The sequence below is a fragment of the Vulpes lagopus genome, chromosome 17 (assembly GCF_018345385.1).
Source record: "Vulpes lagopus strain Blue_001 chromosome 17, ASM1834538v1, whole genome shotgun sequence".
Classification (NCBI taxonomy): domain Eukaryota; kingdom Metazoa; phylum Chordata; class Mammalia; order Carnivora; family Canidae; genus Vulpes; species Vulpes lagopus.
In genome coordinates, this window is record NC_054840.1 from 6,695,474 (window position 1) to 6,717,455 (window position 21,982).

The 21,982-nt window shown below is 40.4% G+C and overlaps 1 protein-coding gene and 1 pseudogene across 1 annotated transcript; one reads left to right on the top strand and one right to left on the bottom strand.

The window, feature by feature from the left end:
- Positions 1-7,484: 7,484 nt before the first annotated feature.
- On the bottom strand, positions 7,485-9,557 carry LOC121477380 (annotated as a pseudogene).
- Positions 9,558-10,524: 967 nt separating this feature from the next.
- On the top strand, positions 10,525-21,110 carry LOC121477606 (bcl-2-binding component 3, isoforms 3/4-like). Its single transcript, XM_041732061.1, has 3 exons — positions 10,525-10,592; positions 19,449-19,581; positions 20,333-21,110. The coding sequence occupies exons 1-3, from the start codon at positions 10,525-10,527 to the stop codon at positions 20,918-20,920; spliced, it is 789 nt and encodes a 262-aa protein (XP_041587995.1). The 3' UTR covers positions 20,921-21,110.
- Positions 21,111-21,982: the final 872 nt, after the last annotated feature.

Below are 21,982 nucleotides of genomic sequence, written 5' to 3' on the forward strand. Positions count from 1 at the left end.
TTCAAATCTCCATTTAATTTCTTTATAATTGTCTCTTAGATTTAGGTGGAGATAACCTTTTTTATGGCTACTTATTCCTTTTAATACTTCTCTCCTTGATAACCAACTTCTCATTTCTTTTGACTCAGCTATTTACTGTTTTCTTTTTTTTTTTTTTTTTGCCTTTCCCTTTTCTTTGGCAACTGGCCTTATTTCTATGTCTTTGTGACTTTAAATTCTTCTTGCTTTGTTCTTCTTCTTTGAATATTTATTTATATGATTAAACATCTGCCTACACTTTTGTGTGTTATTTGTTTTTAACTTTTTCCTTTTTTATTGACATTTTATCTATATGCTTTACTCTGCACTTAGCTTCTTTTTTTACTCTTAATTTATTCTTGATTAGCTTTACTGGTTTTGTCTATTCTATGTCCTAATCAGTGTTTAATTATTCATTATAATTATTTTTCCATTATACGTAAAATTTTTCTCCCTAATTTTAATTTTAATTTAAACCTCATTCTGTTTAATCCTCTTATTTTATAAATGGGGAAGCTAAAATGCAAAGAGTTAGAAATAACTTGCTCAAGATCTTAGCATAGCAAAGGTAGAACTGAAATAAGAAGACTGTTCTTTAGGCTACTGGTCTAGTGCTCTTTCTACCAAACCGGTGCAGTAACAATGACTGTGCAAATAAGACCTTTCTTTAAAATAAAGACCACTTGATTAGCACCTCTTCAAAGAGCATTTAGTTCCTGAGACATCAAGGTCAAGAAATGATTCAACATCAGTGATCACCCAGGGAGTATGTGAAAATCAAGTGGAAAGGGCAAAGCTGAGAACTGGGACTTTATTCCTAAACTATTTGGAAGAACAGAATCTGAAGCCCACACAATATGCGTTCCTAGGTAAACACAGCTCCCCAAGCCTCTGTGTTCTTATTTCTAACACGGGATAATGAGACCAGTCCTGCCCACCTTACAGTTGTGTTATGTTGATCACATCGGGCCATGAATGGAAAAGCTCTTTGTAAATTTTGTGTGTAGCTGTTCTTATAACGACCATAACATCCAAAAGAGAGGTTAGAGGAATCACTTTGTAAAAGGAATACAATGGTATTACCTTTTTAATGTGTGTATCTATTTATTCAAAGAGGGAAAGAAGGGGGTGCCTGGGTGGGTCAGTCCGTTAAGTGTCCGACCTGAGTTCTGGTAGTGATCGCTTGAGCTCTGATAGTGATCTGGGGTCCTGGGATTGGGGCTCTGCGCACAGGGGGGGTCTGCTTGTCCCTCTCCCTCTGCCCCTCCCTCTGTCCTTCCTCCTCTCCTCACTCCTGCTATCTCTCAAACAGATAAATAAAAGCTTTTTTTAAAAAAAAAAAAAAAGCGCGTATGCCACTCAATACCCAAAATTATATGTTTTCCTTTTCCTCCTTCAAAACAAAATTACTTCGTATTGACTTTCTGTTGTTTTTTGCACATTTCCATCTGGTCCTCTTGGGTTTCTATTCCTGCATTATATGCATGCATTGGCCTGCTTCATTCCCTAAGCTTTGATGGTTAAGATAAATAATGGAACTACCTTAGTAGGAGATACTTTATAAGAATGTCTGTCTTTAGACTCCCATTTAGCCTCACCAATCAAGCAGTGGCCTCTGTGGCAATTCCATAATTTCTTCCCTAATCTCTTTTGTACTCCTACATTCCCACAAACGTTCCAGCAACAATCTTTGTGGAAGTCAACAATGACAATCAGAAAAAAACATTACCTGGTATTTGAGATTTTTAAAATTTCATTACCCAATAAACTTTTCAAGCAGTGATCTTTTAGTGCCCTGGCATCTGAAACAGTTATCTCCTAGGCAGAGCCGGCTCTGCAGCAGCAAATTAATGGATTAAAATGCTAAGTGAATTCTTACTGGCAAACAATCTGTGAGTAAAGACAATGGATTAGTCAGGCTGGGTGCTAAGTGATGAGGACAAAGGATCACATTCTAGCGTTAGGCCTCCTCTTGGGGCAGGGGGTGGGGGGCTATAATCATCAGAAATTATCTAGACTCTTACCTGTGGGACCACTCAGACCATCTCTTTGCCCTTTAGTGTGAAGCCATCAGCGAGAAATCTCTCTCTTATCCCTGCCGTGATCTTACATGTCTCAAAAGGACAAAATTGCATACCTGCAAGGAACTTAGAGCCTCACCCTTCAGAGACCATAACGGAGTGGCTCAAGGTGGCCTGAAGGGCTGCAGCAGCAATGGAAGGAGAAGGCTCATCCCCACTCCAAGGACAGCACTCTCTCCTGTCCACCAGGATGTTTTCCTGACCCTCTCCACCTTTCACCCATCAGTGGCAAAATAAAGGCAAAGGCTTTGTTGTGTGGCCAACAGAGCCCACCTGTAAGGAGGATTGGCTACAATCTGGCAGTTGGGTCAGGGTAAGAGAGATGGGGGCCTGTGCTCTTGCTGTAGCAAAGCAGAGCGATTTCCCCCTTCACGTCAGCATAGGCCACCCGAGGGAGGAGAGTTTTAGAGGAGAGAAGAAAGGTCAGAGGAAAGGCAGTAACAGGCCCTCGGGGCAGACTCCTGTAATGGGAGACTGTAGCCAGCACAAAGGAGGGCTCCATTCTGAGGCTGCCTTGAATATCACTAGAGGCCCACAGGAGTCCTCCTAAGGGAAACTGAGTCCTCTGCTGCACAGAGTCACTGAGGCACCAACCTTCAATTTTGATATGCTCGTTCGAGTCACTGAAGAAAAATAAAAACTGTTTCCTCTTCCCATCAATCACCAAAAAGTGCTTCACCAAATCCATTTGCCTTGCTCAAAGAAAGAGGTGATTTCAAGTTGCAAGGGAAAGAGATTCGATTTGCTTTTATGTTTGCTGGTCTTGCCACTGTTTCTCAAATGTCTCTGAAAAAATGCCAGAGGCCCAATTTTGGTGTAAGCACTGGGGATTTTCTCCAGGGAATGGGGCTAATAAGTGGAAGCTGGCTGTGCCTCCTAGAGATCTGCAAGACAAAGGAGTACCTGGGTCAACATCTTGCCCACCAGCAAATTGCACCATCTGCTTGTGACAGTACATTCCTAGAACTCCTCTGTGTCTGGTAAACAGCTGTCATGAGAACCATTTCTCCCTGACACTAGTCCTTTTATTGGTGACCTATTGGTCAACAACACAGAAGAACATTGTTTGTTAGACCTCAATGATGACCTCATGATCTTTACTCCCACTTTTTTATGTCAACCTCATAAGCCTCCCGTAGCACCCCACAAATTAGCAGCAAATGGTATTGAAGGCAATGATAGAAAATATCACAAACACTGTCTGTAAATGATTAACCCTGAACACTGAAGAGACACAAACTCAAAACAGAAAGATGCCCTGCAGAGTGTTGTGCATTTAGGCATCCTTGATTGAAAACTGGTTAGGAACAGAGAATTTTAATAGACTTCATTTAAACTGAGATGACTTAAAAATCGCAAACAAAACTTTTCTGCATGCAGCGGCACCATTCAATTTAGACTGAATTACCCAATGATTAATTAATTTGGGACAGTGCTCACTGAAAAATTGCCATAGATGCGCAACTGTCAAAGGAATTTCACACAGATTGTCAAACCTTCGTGACATGAATGGCACGGATTCAGGGGGCTGCCCACTCGGCAGACCTCTTGCTCTTTTAATGAGAGCTGTCCTCATTGCCAAGTGTCACGAGCTCCAGTTAAAAGAAAGAGCAAAAAGGTGGGAATGGTACCTAGACTTGTAGGAGCTACTGGGTAGCTTTTCATCTGTACCTCCCAGTGTGGGTCACTGTAAGTCTATTAAGGTCACTGCATCTGTCCAAGAAGTCTTAACAGTCATAGCCCCAGCGTCCAGGGCTACTTCCTCCGCCCTGCACTTGGTAGCCATCGGTCTGCCTTCGGGATGGAGTCAAGAGGTCCTCTGGGCATCTGGATTTGTCACCTTAGATTGTCTGAGTCTCTCCAGGTAACCACTGAGCTAGCCAGAAGAGTCCACTCATTCCTTCTGATCCATTATATAAATCCATTGAATTAACTCAATTATAGGCAATATTAAAGGAAGGAAAAGAAAAGGAATAAAGGAAATAGGCTAATGCACTGGCTGCCACAGAACTGGCACCAACAATCTGCAAGGGTTCTTTCCTTTTAATCACAGCACAAGACACTATCCTTAAGCTCCTAGCAGTCTCCCCTAGCCATGGGTGTGGCTGGAGACAGAGATCATGACTGCACTTAGACCGTGACTTGATCTCCCTGGACCCCTGCCATGGCTCATTTCCAGGTGAAGTCCGAGAGATCATTTGAACCCCAGAGCATCCAAACAGGAACAATATACCAGCCTCAGCAGACCTTGCTGGAAACCTAGACTCCACTCTTTTTAGTGTTTTCCTTGTGGGTAGAACTAAATTAAAAAGTATGTTTTCCACCAAGTGAAACAATAGTTTTGCAGTTTAAACAACCGTCTACTCCTGCCCTTAATGATCAAGAATCTGGTTATTAATTGCTGAATAAGTTAGGCCATTCGGCACCAACCATTCACTGTGGCATAGATCACATGATGACAACCCTTATAAGTAGCTTCCAGGCCACAGCAAAGATAGCAGGTCATAGCAAAAAGATCTGAAGCCAAATATCTGAGTTCAAAAGAAACCCTAGGGGATCCCTGGGTGGCGCAGCGGTTTAGCGCCTGCCTTTGGCCCAGGGCGCAATCCTGGAGACCCAGGATCGAATCCCACATCAGGCCCCCGGTGCATGGAGCCTGCTTCTCCCTCTGCCTGTGTCTCTGCCTCTCTTTCTCTCACTGTGTGTGACTATCATAAATGAATAAAAAATTAAAAAAAAAAAACCAAAAAACAAAAGAAACCCTAGCCCTACCTAATCACGTGATCTTGATCAAATTACTAAACTGCATTTGAATACCAGACTCATTGTTTATAAAATGAGAATAACAATGCCTACTTCAGAGTGTATTGTGAAAACCCTGTAAGATTATATTCATTATGAATGTGAAAGTTAATGAGATTATTAGTTATGTGAACCATCATTAATACAGAACTATACACAAATGAACAAGGTTCTAGTAATTTGTTTCAGAGCAACTACACTCAATCTCGCAGACTTGGACCTTTGGGGAGCTTTCATGTACTGCATGTGGGCACACCCAAATGGATGTGGATAAGAGATGCAGGAATTTTGCACTTCACATCACTTCATCTTAATTGTCATACTTATAAACCTCCTTCTTTTCTTGAAATAAAACTATAGGTTCCCTTAGAAGCAAATCCACATCCCCAATATTAGCAAGAAAGCAAGAGTCCACACGGTTTGAGGTGGCGGGCACTCACAGGGCTGACTCATGCCCCCCCCCAGATTCACTATCCTGTCATTGGTTCCCCAGCTGCCCCTTCTAGCCCTTCAGTGTGGGCATTAACCCATCCCTTAGTTCCTCTTGAAAGCTTTGCTAGAGGGATAGAGATGACAGAAGGAAAACACACAGTGAATAACATGCAAATAGATAATCTACAAGTTGTGATTCGTTTTCTGGAATCTATAGACCTAGAACCATCCTGAAACAATACAAGGAAAAGAAAATGTGCTTAGTCAGTTCCTGCCTTTAAACTCCCCAGATTTTCTCCTCTTTCTTTTTTTCTTGGGTTTATCAATTCTGGAAGAACTCAAAACAAACAATCCACCCATTTCCTTATGGCTTACACAAATCTGGGAACACAAATCCCCGGGCCTGGATGGTGAAATCATCTAGAATTGGGTAGTGACTACCCTCCTTATAAGAAAGTAGCCTCTCCAGGTTGTCACAGACCTTACATCTCCCTATTACTCTCTGAGGCTGAAGCCAAGTGTCAGATGCCATCTATCACGGTATAGATATATACGTACTGCAGTTTTTCCCATACGAAGCAGGAAATAAGATAGAATTTCACTCACAAAATCAAGAAAAGAAAAGCTAGGCAAAGAGACTTGTGTTTTAAGAAAATTAGACAAAGCCATAGTCCTTTGAAAAACTGAAGAGTATGTCTAATTGATTAATACACAATATATATCTGTGTTGAAAGGATACAATGCATAGACATTTTCTTTTACATTACTTGCCCCACCCTGTTAAGCACTTGTTTGCCAATCTTTTTTAAAAGTTCTGTTGACTCTGGCATTGTGTCTGGTTTTTTTTTTTTCCCAGCTGTTATTAGAACCTATAAGCACAAGTACCTACAAATTGTTCATTAAATATTTGTGACTGCTGTTACAGTGGTTGTTCACTCTTCTGATGTATTTGTTAATGTGTCACCTCATCCCCCATAGGTTGTCATTTGGAAAACTTTGAGGTGCTCTCAAGATAGGTTCTAAAATTGGAACCAAATAATACCTATAAAAACGTAGATTCAAGGAAGACAGGAATCTCACCTGATTAGTTCACTGCTCCCTCCAGTACTGGCACATAAAAGATAGTCTATAAACTTTTCTTGAACAGCTTTGCCACTGATTAGCCATGGAAGCTTGGGATAGATTCTTCAATGCTCTGAGCCTTAGTCTTCTTGCCAGTAAATGAAAATAATGTCTCACTCAAATGATGTTACAGGGATGAAGTGATGATGTGTAAAATTTTGAGCTATGGTAGATGTTCAGTATTTTAGAAAGAGGGGTTAGGAATCTGGTTAATGATTACTTATCTAGTCCCTAGTTCTTTTGTGAAGCTGCCTCTTGCCTTGCTGCCTATTTTCTCAAGGCTAAGGATAATATCAAGATCTTTTATTACCAGACATACACTGCAATAGAAGGATGCTAAGGTCCTGTGAGCTCTTTCAAGGCTTAAAGCTGCCCACCAGTAACCCCACTGTGGGAAGGCCATACTAATTAATTAAATTTTCTTCCCTTTCTCTCTAAGTGGGCAAGAGATGATATTTTTGAACTGCTTCCTGGGACTAATTCTAAGTATCCTTGATTAAACAGAGAATCAATATTTATTTAAATAAACAAAATCTACAATATAAAACAGTTGTCATGTTTTGATCAGAGTCAGGAAATTCTTGAAATATCATCATTGTCCCTTGTAACCCAATGTCCTTACTGAAAATCTTCTAGGAAATGAAGGTGCCCTTTAATGAAATGTAGCATAGGTTCAGTAATAAATAATAATAATATTAATAATAATAGCAAATACTTATTATGGGCCTGGCAATGTTCCAAGCATCCCAGGTACATGTAATAACTTCTTTAATCCTTACCCATTCTATGAGAGAAACACTATTATGTGCATTTTATAGATGAGGAAACCATGACACAGAAAGTTTAAAAGAAACTTTCCCAAGATCACATATAGCTAGACATGATGAAACTGTGATTCAAACCTAGGCAGTCTACTCTTTTTTCTTTTTAAATAGCAAATGGATTTTTATTAAATATTTTAAAAATACAGTAGATTTTATGGCAACTTATAAATTCTTAATAAAAAATTGGCACTTTGAACCAAGAAAACAATAAAACCAAAAATTCAATTCCTTTTTTTTTTTTTTTTCCAAAAATTCAATTCCAAATGCAAAGCAGTTATACTTTGTTTAGGGGTAGTTCACATTAATGCATAATTTTAAATAAAAAGATGATTGTTACGATCAAGCATATAACCACTCAGTAATACCTCAGTTCTGTTAAAAATGTTCTTTGAGAGAATCCAATTTAAACATCTTATACTTTTCTTCAGTGATTTTCTCCAGTGATAGAAGCACTCTTTAATGGAAAGCACTCAGGAAACTGTTCGATCATACCCAGATCATACTGGCCCCACAACACAGGTTTCCAAGGAAGCCCAGCTCCAATTTGTGAATTAGGCCCAGTTCATGTTTAACAATGAGGTGGTAACAAATGATAGGACTAGTCACTATCAAAAATTAACAACTTTAGGTATCTTTGTTTGGGGTTTCTGTGGTTTAGGCATATCCAAAATTTCTTCATAGTCCGCACTCATTCCCTTTGCCCAGCGACGAACTGTGACCATTAGATCTGAATTTTGACTCTCAGGGCAATCTTTCTTAAAGTGTTCCACGGAGCCACAAAGTCTACAGCAACCACCATCAGCATAGAGTCCTTTGGGATTATCAGGACAAGATCTGGACAGATGTCCCATTTCCCCACAAACAAAACATTTTGCAAAAGGAAATTCACCAAGAGCTGGGTCTCCTTTGGCTTTGCATTTGGTTACTTCGTGCTCTGTGGACCCACAGCGATAACATATTCCAGTGCCCAAATCTTGATTCTCAAGGGCAGCTGGGCAATCTGCAATCCCATGGCCAGGTTTTCTACAATGGAAACATACCATTGCATTTTTCTTTGCTGCTTGTCTTTTCAGTCTTCTTCCTGACTATCTTTCTTCAAGGCAACCGCAATTTCTTCCCTTACCTCCTGACTATCTGTTGCTATCATCTCTCCATTGTGAATCATCTGTGGATTCCGTCTTAGGTATTCCATGAATCAATTTACATCTTCATTTAAATACTTCTTTTTCTTTTTGTTCTTTCTGTGTTTTGCTTTGGGAGCATCATTTTTCACAGAAAGCCTTCAAGTTGTTTACTCTTTGGTAGGTTTTGGCTTTCTCCCTCATAGGACCCCTTCTTCATGTCTTCCCATGATGTTGCAGCCAAAGGTCTCTTGGTACGCGTGGTGGTAACTCGTGCCCACCTGGTCATGATTTTATCAGTACCTTATCAAGCACGTATGAATCCTCCAGGGCCTAGGCAGTCTACTCTTGATATAAGGTAGTCTACTCTTGATTCTGGCAAATTGTGTATATTGCCTAATTATGAATTAATCAACAAATATAATACCCCCAGAAAAGCCTAAAGTTAATAAGTCAGTCCTTTAGGAGTACCTACCATGTGGGTGTACTGATTATATTCGGGGGGCTGGGAATACAACAGTGGGCATGATAGACAGAGTCTGTCCCTTAAGGACTTTGTATTGTATTAGGGGAGAGACAAAAAATAAACATGGAGACAAATACATAAGGTGGGGTTAGGTATTAACAAATGCAATGAACAAATTATAATAGGGTAATTATGTTAATAAGGGAAAGCAGGGAAGATGCTATATTAGCTAGGGTGGTCAGGGAGGGGATGGGTGGAGGTAGATTGGAGGAGAAAGTAGGTGGAGGTGAGAGAGACATATCTGAATTGAGACTAAATTATGAGAAGGAGGCATCCATCCTGGAAAGACTGTTCCAGACAGAAAGGCGCTAGCTTAATGGTTTCAAGCAACTTGGTGGCTGCAGCAAAATGAACAAGTTGAAGGTGGAGGAGCAGATGTTAAAAAATAAGCAAAGAATCAAATCATGCAGGCCTTTTAGGTAAGGTTAGGAGTTCTGATTTATTCTCCTTTAACTAGAAAGCAATTGGAGCATTTTAAACTGGGAAATGTATTCTGACTTTTTATTTTTTAAATATTTTTAAAGATTTCCTGGCTGCCATAAGGAAGATGAACTGCAGAGGAGCAAGAATTGAGACAGGCAGAGCAGTTCAGAGGCTACTGCAATAGTCAAGGCAAGAGAGAGTGGCTCCTTAGACCAGAGTAATAGTGATAAAGATGGTGAGATGTGGTCAGTTTCAAGGCATATTTGGAAGGCATAGTGGGCAGAGCTCTCCAGTGAATTGGCCCCTGGAGCAATTTTGATGCCATTTACTGAACAAGAAAAGGCTTGTTGTGTAGCAAATTTAAAGATAAGGAAGTAGAGAAAGAGTTCTATTTACATAGGATTAACTTAAGACAAAAACTTATAGACATTTACATAGAGATGTTGAGTATTATCTGAAGTTTGGAAAGAGAAACATATAATTGTACTTCTATGCTGTCTAATATAATAGCAATTAGCCTTACATGGATACTGAGCACTTGAAATGTATAGTTAGTACAACAGGCAACTGAATCTTTAAATTTTAACTAATTGAAATTTAAATAGTCACATGTGGCTAGTGGCAACTACATTGGACGGCACAGATGAAGAACATTTCTATCATCACAGGACATTTTATTGGATACCAGCCATTAGATCTAATGAGATTATCTACGGGATGAATGTGGATAAAAAGAGAAATAAGCCAAGGACTAAGTACTGGACTATAAAACTATTAAGTCTGGAAATGAAGAAGGAGTCAGAAAATGAGAGACAGTGGCCTTTGAGTTCAAGTGGTCCATTTGTCATGAGGTCAAGAGAAGAAAACATTTCAAGAAAAAGGGGAGTGGTCCAATAGATACAGAATTGCCCTTTAGCCTTGGGGAGATTTAGATTGTGGGAAAACTCATAAAGAACTATTTCAGAGGTGTGGTGAGGGACAAAAGCCCACTTAATGTAGATTGAGGAGAAAAGAATGGTAAACAGTGTAGATAGCGTTCACAATTTTTTGGACGAGTTTTGCCATGAAGGAAAACAGAGAAATGAGGCAACATCTAGGAAGCTAAGGGAGATACTTTCCCTGAGATGGGCCAAGTTAATGTGCTTTACACCAGTGAAGTAAATGATTCAGTAGAGATGGGGAAATTGATTTCTATTGATGACAAGACAAAGTGGATAACTGCAGGAGTGAGGTCCCTAGGAAGGTATGAGGGGGGCTAGAAAAGAGTGTTGGCTTTGGCTTTGGAGAAGACTAAAGGTTTTAACTAACCCAAGAAGTAGGCATTATCCTATTGGTCTCACAGAAGTAGATACTGAGGCCCAAAGCTACATTAGTAGCAAGTGGCATATTTGAGCATAGGAAGGTAAGAAATCAAGGTCTCTGTCTAATTATGATAAAATCCATATTGTACCTATTAGACAATTACATGAAGATAGTGAGTAGGCAATTAATATCCAGTTGTCTGAAGCTTGAAGGGAGATGGTCTTTAGCCCACATTTATCTACCTCCAACTCATTTTCTTTCCCCTATATCTCACCCCAAATATGATGAACCAAAGTACAGGGGATGAAAAGAGTAACTTCTCAATTCTAGTGTTGATGAGATAAGAAAAAGCAAAAAGAATGGGAGAACTGAAGTTACTTCAGGGGAAAGTTAGGTTAAATGCCATAAAAATTTTTTTGTTCTTTGTTTGGCTTGACTTCATCTTTTGTTTATTTATTTGCTCTGTGTTTGTTTTATAATTAATTAGGTTTCTTTCCCTAAAGTCTTTTAAAAGTGAAACAAGCCTTCTACAACCAGGAAGATGAAGTAGACATATTTTTCCTTATTCCTCCTGGAATAAAAAAAAAAAATCCTGGACATAAATATAAAACAAACATAAGACTACAGAAAGTGGAGAATAGAGGGCTACCTGGCTAGAAACTTCAACATCTGAAAAATGGCAGTGGTGAATTCCACTGCCTCATATATCCCTGATTTGGAATGAAGTCAGCAACCCAGAAATGTCGATGGGTACAAACAAGTTAAAGAACAAATAAACAGGGATGCCTGGTGGCTCAGGGGTTGGGTGCCTGCCTTCAGCCCAGGGCGTGATCCTGGAGTCCCAGGATCCAGTCCCACATTGGGCTCCCTGCATGGAGCCTGCTTTCTCTCTCTGCTTATGTCTCTGCCTCTCACCTTCAAAAACCTGCTCTCTCTAGCCAAAGGACAAGGAAAAGGGAAACTTAGAAAGGAAAACAAAACAAAACAAAACAAAACAAAAAAACCTTTTGCATAATAACTGCTTTATTCCAGCCAGTCACCAAAGAAAAAATTATGGCTGCAACCCAAATGATACCAGCAAAGACTAAGTAGGGAGCCTACACTTCCACATTGTCAGGCTCTAAAAAAAAAAACAAAAAAAAAACAAAAAAAAAAAAAACAAAAAAAACAAAACTAACATCTTTACCAAGACGATGTCAAAGAAGGCCCAGTAGGGAACAGGACTTTTATCCATACTTTACTGAAACTCCCCTTCACCAATATCAGTGGAAATCATGTGGGGACTCTAGACTTTCCCCCCTACTTGAAATAACAAAGCCCCTCCTTACCCTTCCTGTCAGGGTATTGACAGAAGATGCCTACTGGAGAGACAGGAATTTTACCTTGCTCATCAGTAATGAGATCATCCTTATCATGGTGTCATTCGACACCACATGAGAAGAAGAAATCCTACCCCTGACCATCATGAATGAAAAGCCCTCCCACTACCTTGGGTGTCAATGTAAGCTCAATGGGCAACATGGACTTCTACCTTTACTTGGCAGTAATAGATAAATCCATCATTACAGTTGTAGACTCTAATACTCCTCTCACAACAATTGATAGAACAACTAGACCACAGAGCTAGAAGAATTCAACAACACCATCAACCAACAGGCCCTAATCAACATTGATCAATCATTCCACCCAACAACAGAAGAGAGACACAACAGAAGTACTCATGGAACACATACGAAGATAGACTATATTCTGGGCCATAACACAAATCTAAACAAACTTAAAAGAATTGAAATCATACACAGTGGAATCAATTTAGAAATCAATAACAGAGTGAGAAAAAACTCCCAACACTTGGAAACTAAAGAATAAACTTCCAAAATAATTCATGGGTCAAAGAGGAAGTTGCAAGGGAAATTAAAAAAAAATACATTGACAGAATTAAAATTAAAATGCAACATGTCAAAATCTGTGAGGCACTGTTAAAGCAGCGCTGAGAAGGAATATTATAGCACTAAATTCTAAGTTTCTTAGAAAGGAAGAAAATCCTCAAAGCAATCAGTTAATCTCTCATCTCAAGAATGTAGAAACAGAATATCAGAATAAACCCTAAGTAAGCAGAAGAAAGAAACTAATAAAGATAAGAGCAGAAATTAATAAAATTGAATATAGAAAAACAATATAGAAAATCAATGAAATAAAGATCTTCTCTGAAAAAAATCAATAAAATTTACAAACCTCTAGCAAGACTGACAGAGAGAGAAGACAAAAATTATCAGTATCAGGAATGAAACAAGATATATCACTATACACCATGCAGACATAAAAAGAATGATAAGGGAATATTAATAAAGACATAAATATGACAAGTTAGATGAAATATACTGCTTTCTCAAAAAGCAAAACTGCCACAACTCATCCAATATGGAATAGATCATTTGAATCATCTTGAAACTACTGAAGAAATTGAATCTATAATTTAAAACCTCCCAAAAAGAAATCTCTGGACCCAAACTATTTGGTGCATCCTACTAAACATCATTTTTATACAATCCTTTCCAGAAAACTGAAGATGAAAGATGACTGCTAAATTCATTTGATGAAGCTAATATTACCCTGATATCAAAACCAGACAAAGATGATACAAAAAGAAAACTCTGGTATTTCTCATGAATACTGACATAAAAATCCTTAACCCAATGCTAGAAAAAAAGAACTCAGAAATACATAAAAAATATTATACTCAATACCAAGTGAAGCTGTTCCAGAGAAACAATTCTGATTCAAATCATTCAATGTAATCCATCACATTAACAGGCTAAGGAAGAAAAATCACATGATCATATTAATTGATGAAAAAAAAACTGACAAAATTCAATACAGATTCATGATTTTTTAAAAAGTCCTAGAATAATTGGTTTGAAGAGGAACTGCCTCCTGATAAAGAGCATCTTTATACTTAATTTTGAGAGACTAATGCTTTCTTCAATGACTAAGAACAAGGTAAAGATAGCCACTTATATCACTCTTAATCATCACAGTGCTAGAAGTTGTTGCCAGTGTCATAAGTTAAGAAAAGGAAATAAAAGTCATGTAGGTCAGAATGTAGCAAATAAAACTCTCCCTATTTTCAGGTGACATGATTGTCTACATAGGTAAGTTCAAGAAATCTGCTAAAAAAAAACTCATAGAACTAGTAGGTGAGTTCAGCAAAGTTGTAGGATATATGATAAATAAGCAAAAATCTATTATACTTTTATAGTCTAGCAACAAATGCATGGACACTAAAATTAAAAATGCATATGTATTATTATTCATATGCTGAAAATTATAAAACCTATAAAAGTAATCGAAGAAGATCTAACTAAATGAACATATTCATGGATTGGAACATTCAACACGGCAAATATATCAGTTGTTTCCAAACTGGTATACAAGTTTAATGGAATTCCCATCAAAACCTCAGCAAGGAATGTTTGTAAATATATATGAGATTATTCTGAATTTTGTATAGAAAAGGAAAGGAACTACAAGTTTCAGAAAGAAAAAGAAAGTGGGGGAAACCTGGTTAGCTCAGAGGTTGAGCGTCTGCCTTTGGCTCAGGGTGTGATCCTGGAGTCCTGGGATCGAGTCCCACATGGGGCTCCCTGCATGGAGCCTGCTTCTCCCCTGTCTGTGTCTCTGCCTCTCTCTCTCTCTCTCTCTTTCTCTCATGAATAAATAAAATCTTTAAAAAAAAGAAAGAAAGTGGAAGGAATTAGTCTACTGAGTTCAAACCATACATAGCTATTGTAAACATTCTGTGTTACTGGTAGAGAGACAGGCACCCACATAAATGGAAGAGAAAACCCAGAAATAAATCTACATACGTATGCTTAACCAATTTTTGACAAAGAGGCAGAAGGAATTTAATGAAGGAAAGATACCTGTTCAATAAATAGTACTGGAACAATTGGATATCCATTCATAGGAAAAATGAACCTCAATCTAGGTCTCACATTATACAAAAATAACTCAGTTGATCACAGACTTATATATAAAGTGTAAAATATATTCAGAAGAAAAATGACATAGAAGAAAATCTTCAGAAAAAAAAAGAAAATCTTCAGGATGTAGGGCTAGACAAAAAGTAAGACTTGGGGTGCTTGGGCGGCTCAGTTGGTTGAGCACCTGCCTTTGGCTCAGGTCATAATCCCAAGATGCTGGGATTGAGTCCCACATTGGGCTCTCTGCTCAGCAAAGAGCCTGCTTCTCCCTCTTCCTGTCCTCCTCCCCCTGCTTATATGCTCTGTCAAATAAATAAATAAAATCTTTGGAGGAAAAAAAAAAGTAAGACTTGGCATCAAAAAGCACAATCTATAAAAAGAAAAATTGATAAACTGACCTTCAGAAAATGGAATATTTTCCATTATGTATATACACCACATTTTCCTTATCCATTCATCTACTGGTGGATAGTTAGGTTGCTTCCAGGTCTTGGATATTGTAAATAATGCAATAAACATAAGGGTGCATATATCCATTTGAGTTAGTGTTTTCCCTGGGTAAATACTCAATAGTGGAATTACTGGATCATATGGTATTTCTATTTTCAGCTATAAAAAAGGATGAGATTGTACCATTTGAGACAACATGGATGGACCTAGAGGCTATTACACTAAGTGAGGAAAGTCAGACTGAGAAAGACAAATACCATATGATTCCACCTGTAAATGGAATATTTTTTTAAAAAAATGAACAAACAAAAAAACAGAATCGGATTATAAATATAGAGAACAAATGATGGTTTTCAGAGCGAAGGGAGATGGTTGCGCAAAGTGGGTGAAGGGGAGAGGGAGATCTGGGCCTCCACTTATGAAATGAGTAAGTCACGGGAATGAAAAGTAGAGTGTAACAAATGCAGTTAATGATAATAGTGATGAAACAGGACAGAGAGTAGCTACACTTGTGATGAACACAGCATAATGTATAAACTAGTCAACTCACTAACTTCCACACCTGAAACTAATGTAACATTTTGTGTCAACTATGCTCAAAAAAAGTAACTGTCTCATGACATGAAATTAAATCTAAACATGTTGTTGTTCTTTTAAATGAATTAAATTAAAAAAAAAAACACAAAGAAATGCAAAATAAAGCCGGGAGATATCACTACACACCTCTCAGCATGGCTAAACAAAAAAATAGTGACAGGGATCCCTGGGTGGCGCAGCGGTTTGGCACCTGCCTTTGGCCCAGGGCGCGATCCTGGAGACCTGGGATTGAATCCCACATTGGGCTCCTGGTGCATGGAGCCTGCTTCTCCCTCTGCCTATGTCTCTGCCTCTCTCTTTCTCTCTCTGTGACTATCATAAATTAAAAAAAAAAAAAAATTAAAAAAAAAAATAGTGACAATGTCAGGTGATAAGGATGCAGAGAAAAACAGGATCATTCACACATTGCTGGTAGGAATGTAATATAGGAGTTTCTTAAAAACTAGACATGCATGTATAAAATGGGCCAGTAACTGCACTCATGGACATTTATTCCAGAGAAAAGACATGTTCATGTAAAAAAAAAAAAAAAAAGTTTTGTTTTTGTTTTCATGAATGTTTATAGAAGGTTTTCTTTTTTTAACATTTAATTTATTTACTCATGAGAGAGGGAGGCAGGGACAGTGGGAGAAACAGGCTTCTTGCAGAGCAGGGAGCCTGATGCAGGACTCGATCCCAGGACCCTCGGATCATGACCTGAGCTGAAGGCAGACACTTAACTGACTGAGCCACCCAAGCACCTTATTTATAGAGGCTTTATTTAGAATAGTCAAAAACTAACCGGGTGATGGGCACTGAGGAGGGCACTTGGCAGGATGAGCACTGGGTGTTATGCTAAATGTTGGCAAATTGAACTCCAATAAAAAAATTTTTAAAAAAAGAAGAAATCTTTGCCTAATCAAGTTAAAAAAAAAAATAGAATAGCCAAAAACTGGAAGCAACCTGGATGTCCTCAAAGGTAAGTGGTTCAACAAATTGTGGTACATCCACACCATGGACTACTACACAGCAATAAAAACCAACAAACTTTTGATACATGCAACAACCTGGATGCATCTTAAGAAAATTATATAAGCAAAAAAAAAAAGGTAATTTCTAAGGTTATATGCTATGAAAATTAGTTTGATGTGTTAAATTGTTAGGGCCACTATACTCAGATATTTGGTCAAACGTTACTCTGGATGTTTCCATGAGAGTATTTTGAATGAGATTTACATTTAAATTGGTGGACTTAGGGCAGCCCCAGTGGCTCAGCGGTTTAGCTCCACCTTCAGCCTGGGGCATGATCCTGGAGACCCAGGATGAGTCCCACATCGGGCTCCCTGCATGGAGCCTGCTTCTCCCTCTGCCTGTGCTCTGCCTCTGTGTGTGTATGTGTTTGTCTCTCGTGAATACATAAATTAAAAAATATATTAAAAAAATAATTTTAAAAATTATAAATAAATAAATAAATAAATAGGTGGACTTAGAGTAAAGTAGATTGTCTTCCAGAATGTGGGTGGGTCTCATCAGCCAATGGTCTGATAGAACAAAAGGCTGATCTCCTCAGAGCAAGAGGGAATTCTCTAGCTAACTGCCTCTGGACTTGATGTGCAACTCCTTCCTGAGTTCCCAGCTTGCTGGTCAGAATTTGGACTCACCAAGCCTCCACAACCACATGAGGCAATTCCTTAAAATAAATCGCTTTCTCTCATATTTATCCACATGTACTATTGGTTCTATTTCTCTGGAGAACACTACCCATCCTAGCTAACTCCATTTATATTACATTCATTAAATGACAAAATTATAGGGATGTTGGAAAGATTAATGGTTGCCACAGTTTAGGAGTCAGTAAGGGTGAGAGGGAAGTAGCTGTGGCTATACAAGGGCAACATGAGAGACTCTTGTGGCAATGGGAATGTTCTGTATCTTGACTACTGATATCAATAACCTGACTGTGATATTACACTATAGTTTTACAAGATGTTACATTGGGGAAAACTGGGTAAAGGGTATATGGGAACTCTATATTATTTCGGACAACTACAATCATTTGACAAAGTTTAACTTCTAAAAAGTAAAACAAAATGTATCTGTTTCGATTATTTTATTGCCACCCTTCTTGAGGTCTGGGAGATGAACTTAGATTATCACTCAGATGAATAAACAATCCAGCATCGGTACCATTAAATAGCATCACAGTCGTCCCAATTCAACATCCAGAAGCCAATCTGCCATCTTGAACTCTCACTCTCCTAAAACTTTTAGGAAAAAGTCCAGCTTCGCCACTAAAATATATCTTGGATTTGTTACTTCTCCTTCCCTGCTACCACCATTATTTTTGGTGCTCAAAAGCAAGTAGGCACTGTTGTAAGAGCCTTGCAATTGTGTCTCTCCTCTTTCATGAGTGCCCCATCCATTCCACCCCTCACTCAGCAGCATGAGTAATCTTAAAACGGATACTGGATCACATTAATTCCATGCTTAATCCCTTCCAGGGAGTTCCCATTGTCCTTGGCATGACTCCAAGCTCATTCCCATGGCCTTCAAGGCTCTGACTGCATATAGCTATTGTCTATTTCCCCAATAGCATCCCTTGCCACTTCCTCTTGCTCCCCTGCTTTAACCAAACTTCTCTTATCCTTCAACCTAAGATCTTTCCTCCCTGAAGTGTGGCACATACTTTCCCCCTCCACCCCGCCTGCTCCTTCTTCAGGTATCAACTAAAAAGACACCTCTTCAAAGAACATTCTTCTGAGCACTTTTTCTAAAGTGGGCACCCCCTGGTGTTCTCTTTCTCAGCACCCATCTTGTATCTTTCACAGAATGTAAGCCCCGTAAGAGCAGAGACCTGTCTGTTCCGTTCACTGTTGTAACTGGTGCCTAGCAAAATGCAGTGTAAATACCGCATTTATTGAACGTTAAATCAATAAATATCTAATGCCAGCCTCAGATGTCTCCTCCCCCATTGCAAGAAAGCATGTGGTGGACGCCCGGTGGCTCAGCTGGTTAAGTGCCTGCCTTCAGATCAGGTCATGATCCCAGAACCCCGGGATCGAGTTCCACATTGGGCTCCCTGCTCACTGGGGAGTCTGCTTCTCCCTCTCCCTCTGCCCCTCCCCCTGCTCATGTTTTCTCTCCCCCTCCCCCCCGCAGTAAGAAAGTAAAATCTTTAAAAAAACAAAACCCAAGCATGTGGCAACTCTTCTTGAACTTCCTTCATTTATTAAACAAATACTTATTGAGTACCTACTATGTACCCACCACTCTAGCGGGCACTGGAAATAACATAATGGGCAAGGTCTCCACATTCATGGAACCTAAATATGGTGGGGAAAGTGGAACATAATAAATAATAGACATGTAAAATAATAATACATTTTAATTAAAATAATTGTAATATTTAAATAATTAAATACGTTGATTATTATGTTATAGATAACCATTATTACACATAATGTATATAATACGTATATAATACATATGTAATACATAATATTGTCATTTATTATTCATTATTTTATTAATGAAATATTTTGTTTTAATTATAAAATACTAGTAAATAAAATTTCAAGCATAAGGGCTATGAAAAAAATAAAAGCAGAGTAACAGGACCGAGAATGAGTTGGAAGAGGGAGGTGGCGTCCACCTGAACAAGCCTGGTTAGAGAGTCTGCGCTGTCATCTGATTGTAGAGGTGCCAGCCACATACTAATCTGGGGCAGAGTGCTCTAGGCAGGGGCCCACGGAGTACAAAGGTGCTGAGCCTGGAACACATTAAACAAGCCTGAGACCAGTGTGGCTGAGCAGACGGGGAGGAGAGGAGGAGGAAGAGAAGGAGGAGAGATCCCAGCGTCAGGGAAGCTACACCAAACGTGCTGCTCCTGCCACAGAAAAGAATTCGGGTTTCTTTCTAAGGGTGACTGGGAAGCCTCTGGATACTTTTAAGCAAAGGGGGCTATGGTCTGGTTTAATTTTAAACCACTGTTGGCTGCTCTGTCAAAGGGGACTGTAGGGTAAGAATGGGGACAGGGAGGCCAGGGGGTCACAGCCGGGAGAGAGGCTGGTGGCCCGGACCAGAGTGTCTAGAGAGGGCAAGAGGCAAGTACCTTGAGGGTGAGTCTGACTCGGAAATCTTAAATTTTAATTTTTCTTTATTTATGATAGTCAGAGAGAGAGAGAGAGAGAGGCAGAGACACAGGCAGAGGGAGAAGCAGGCTCCATGCACCGGGAGCCTGATGTGGGATTCGATCCGGGGTCTCCAGGATCGCGCCCTGGGCCAAAGGCAGGCGCCAAACCGCTGCGCCACCCAGGGATCCCCCTGACTCGGAAATCTTAAAGGACACTTGTCTCCCGCAGGGTCAAGGAGTCTCCAGCTGCCCCCTGCGCCCCTAGCTTGGCCCAGTTCAACACACTGGATGGGGTTCCCGGGACGCCTTTGCCTTCCCGCACCTGCCCGGTGACAGAGGAATGCAGCAAGCTGGGAGGGCTGGTTTCCTCTCCTCCCTCTTCTAGAAGTCTGTTACTGAAGGGAAGAAAAATAATGAAAAAAAGGGGGGGGGGAGGTGGGGGGGCTCTTTCCTATCCTTGGAGACTGTCCCCCCTAGAGCCAGGGCTATCTACCACGAGGATTAGATCAGCCAAGAAGTAATCAGACTCTGCCCTTCCAGGTCTGGAGCGTGAAGAACCACCCCACGGCTCAGCGGGGATCTCTCGGCGACCCTGGGCGGCGCACCCCCACCCCCGCCCAGCGCCCCATCACCCCCGCCCAGCGCCCCATCACCGCCCGGGAACGCGCAGGTGCCACCGCAGGGCCTCCCGCGCCAGGCCACCGCCGCGGTCCCGGGCCCGCCTCCCTGCGCCCCGGAGGCAGCTTCAGCCCATCCCTAAGGGGGCACGGATTGCTCTTTCCCGGCGAGACAGAGCAGGGAGAGGTGCTGGCCAAACCCGGGAGGCGGGCGCGCGGCTCCAGGGCGCGCCCCCTGCGCGGGGGTGGGGGGGGGGTGGGTGCAGGGTCCCCCGGACCCCGGACCCCACGCCGCGCGCAAGGCCAATTCCGTCTCTTAAAAGGACGGCTCAGGAACCCGAGGTTGGTAAAAATCAGAAGGGAACTCCTTTCTCGCGGTTGCCCCAAGACTCCTCCCTGCAGTGTCAAGTCGCTTGGAAAGTGGTTTGCTAAGAAATCCTCTCCTGATCGTGGGCGCTCTGACAAGTGGGCAGCGCGCATCCCCAGCCGAAACGGGTGCAGAACCAGCTGAAACTGGTGCAGAAAGCCAGGTGCTGGCTGTGCGCTGACGTCCGTGTGGCTATCTGGGCTAACTTTGCTCGCCAAAGCCCAGTTTACAAAGGAGATTGCCTTGGGATGAAAAAGTAATCCGTGTAAAATGCTGAGAGCAGCACCTGGCGACAAGCAACAACTCAATAAAGATTAATTATTATTGCTAACAATATATTAGCTCATGTTTTTCTACCAAAAAAAAAAAAAACCTTTTATTGTTTGTGATTCCATTTAGACAATATTCTTATACCTTGTGAACACCTAAGTGTCTTTTATTTCATGCATATCAGAACCTAGGACTGTGCTGGGCTCAAGTTTGTGGTTTAGACTGAATTATTTACTCGTTGGGTTGCCCTGCAGAGATAATAGAAATAAAAGGGCGGTGGTGAAATAAGAGACACATGAAATTGGAGTCTCCTTTATCCTTCACTTTATCACTGTCTGCTTCTTCATAACATCCCCGGATTTGGGGGACCGTCTGTTGTAATTCCTCTGCTGGAACTGGTTCCAGCTGAGCCTCAGTAGAGCCAGTGACAACAGTCACCAAACATAGTTCAAGCTCAACCAATTTTGACCCTGTCTGGGCTCCCACAGGGCTGAACATGATAAAGAAGACACAGAAGGGTACAGCTTCAAGCCATAAGAGCAGATTTACTTGAGAACTCTATATTCTACAAGCGCCTCTCGACATAACACTATACCAATAATAATAATAATAGCAAAAATAACAACAACCAACATTTGCTGAGCACTTATTATGGACTAGACTAACCACTTTCCTATCACATTTAATCCATATAGCAAACAATGCGTTCTATTACTTTCATTTTATTCGGTGAAAAAACAAAGAGAAAAGTCACTGGGAGCCAACTTAAGCAAGGTAATACCACCAGTAAAATGTTGAGATTCAAACCCAAGTTCGTAGCTCTCCAAAGCTCATCCAGGTAAAGCAGTCAAGCTTACAAGGGCCTCTGGCCACACAGCCCAGCTCTAAAGCACAAACACCATAGTACTGGTTCTCTGCAGGGCAGAGTGCAATGTA

Excerpts from the sequence above, each read along its gene's own strand:
- LOC121477606 (XM_041732061.1), top strand. The coding sequence starts at position 10,525 with ATGGGGAAATTGATTTCTATTGATGACAAGACAAAGTGGATAACTGCA. Across the intron at positions 10,593-19,448 it reads GGAGTGAGGTCCCTAGGAAG|CCTGAGACCAGTGTGGCTGA; the intron begins GTATGAGGGGGG and ends ACATTAAACAAG. Across the intron at positions 19,582-20,332 it reads ATTCGGGTTTCTTTCTAAGG|GTCTGGAGCGTGAAGAACCA; the intron begins GTGACTGGGAAG and ends CTGCCCTTCCAG.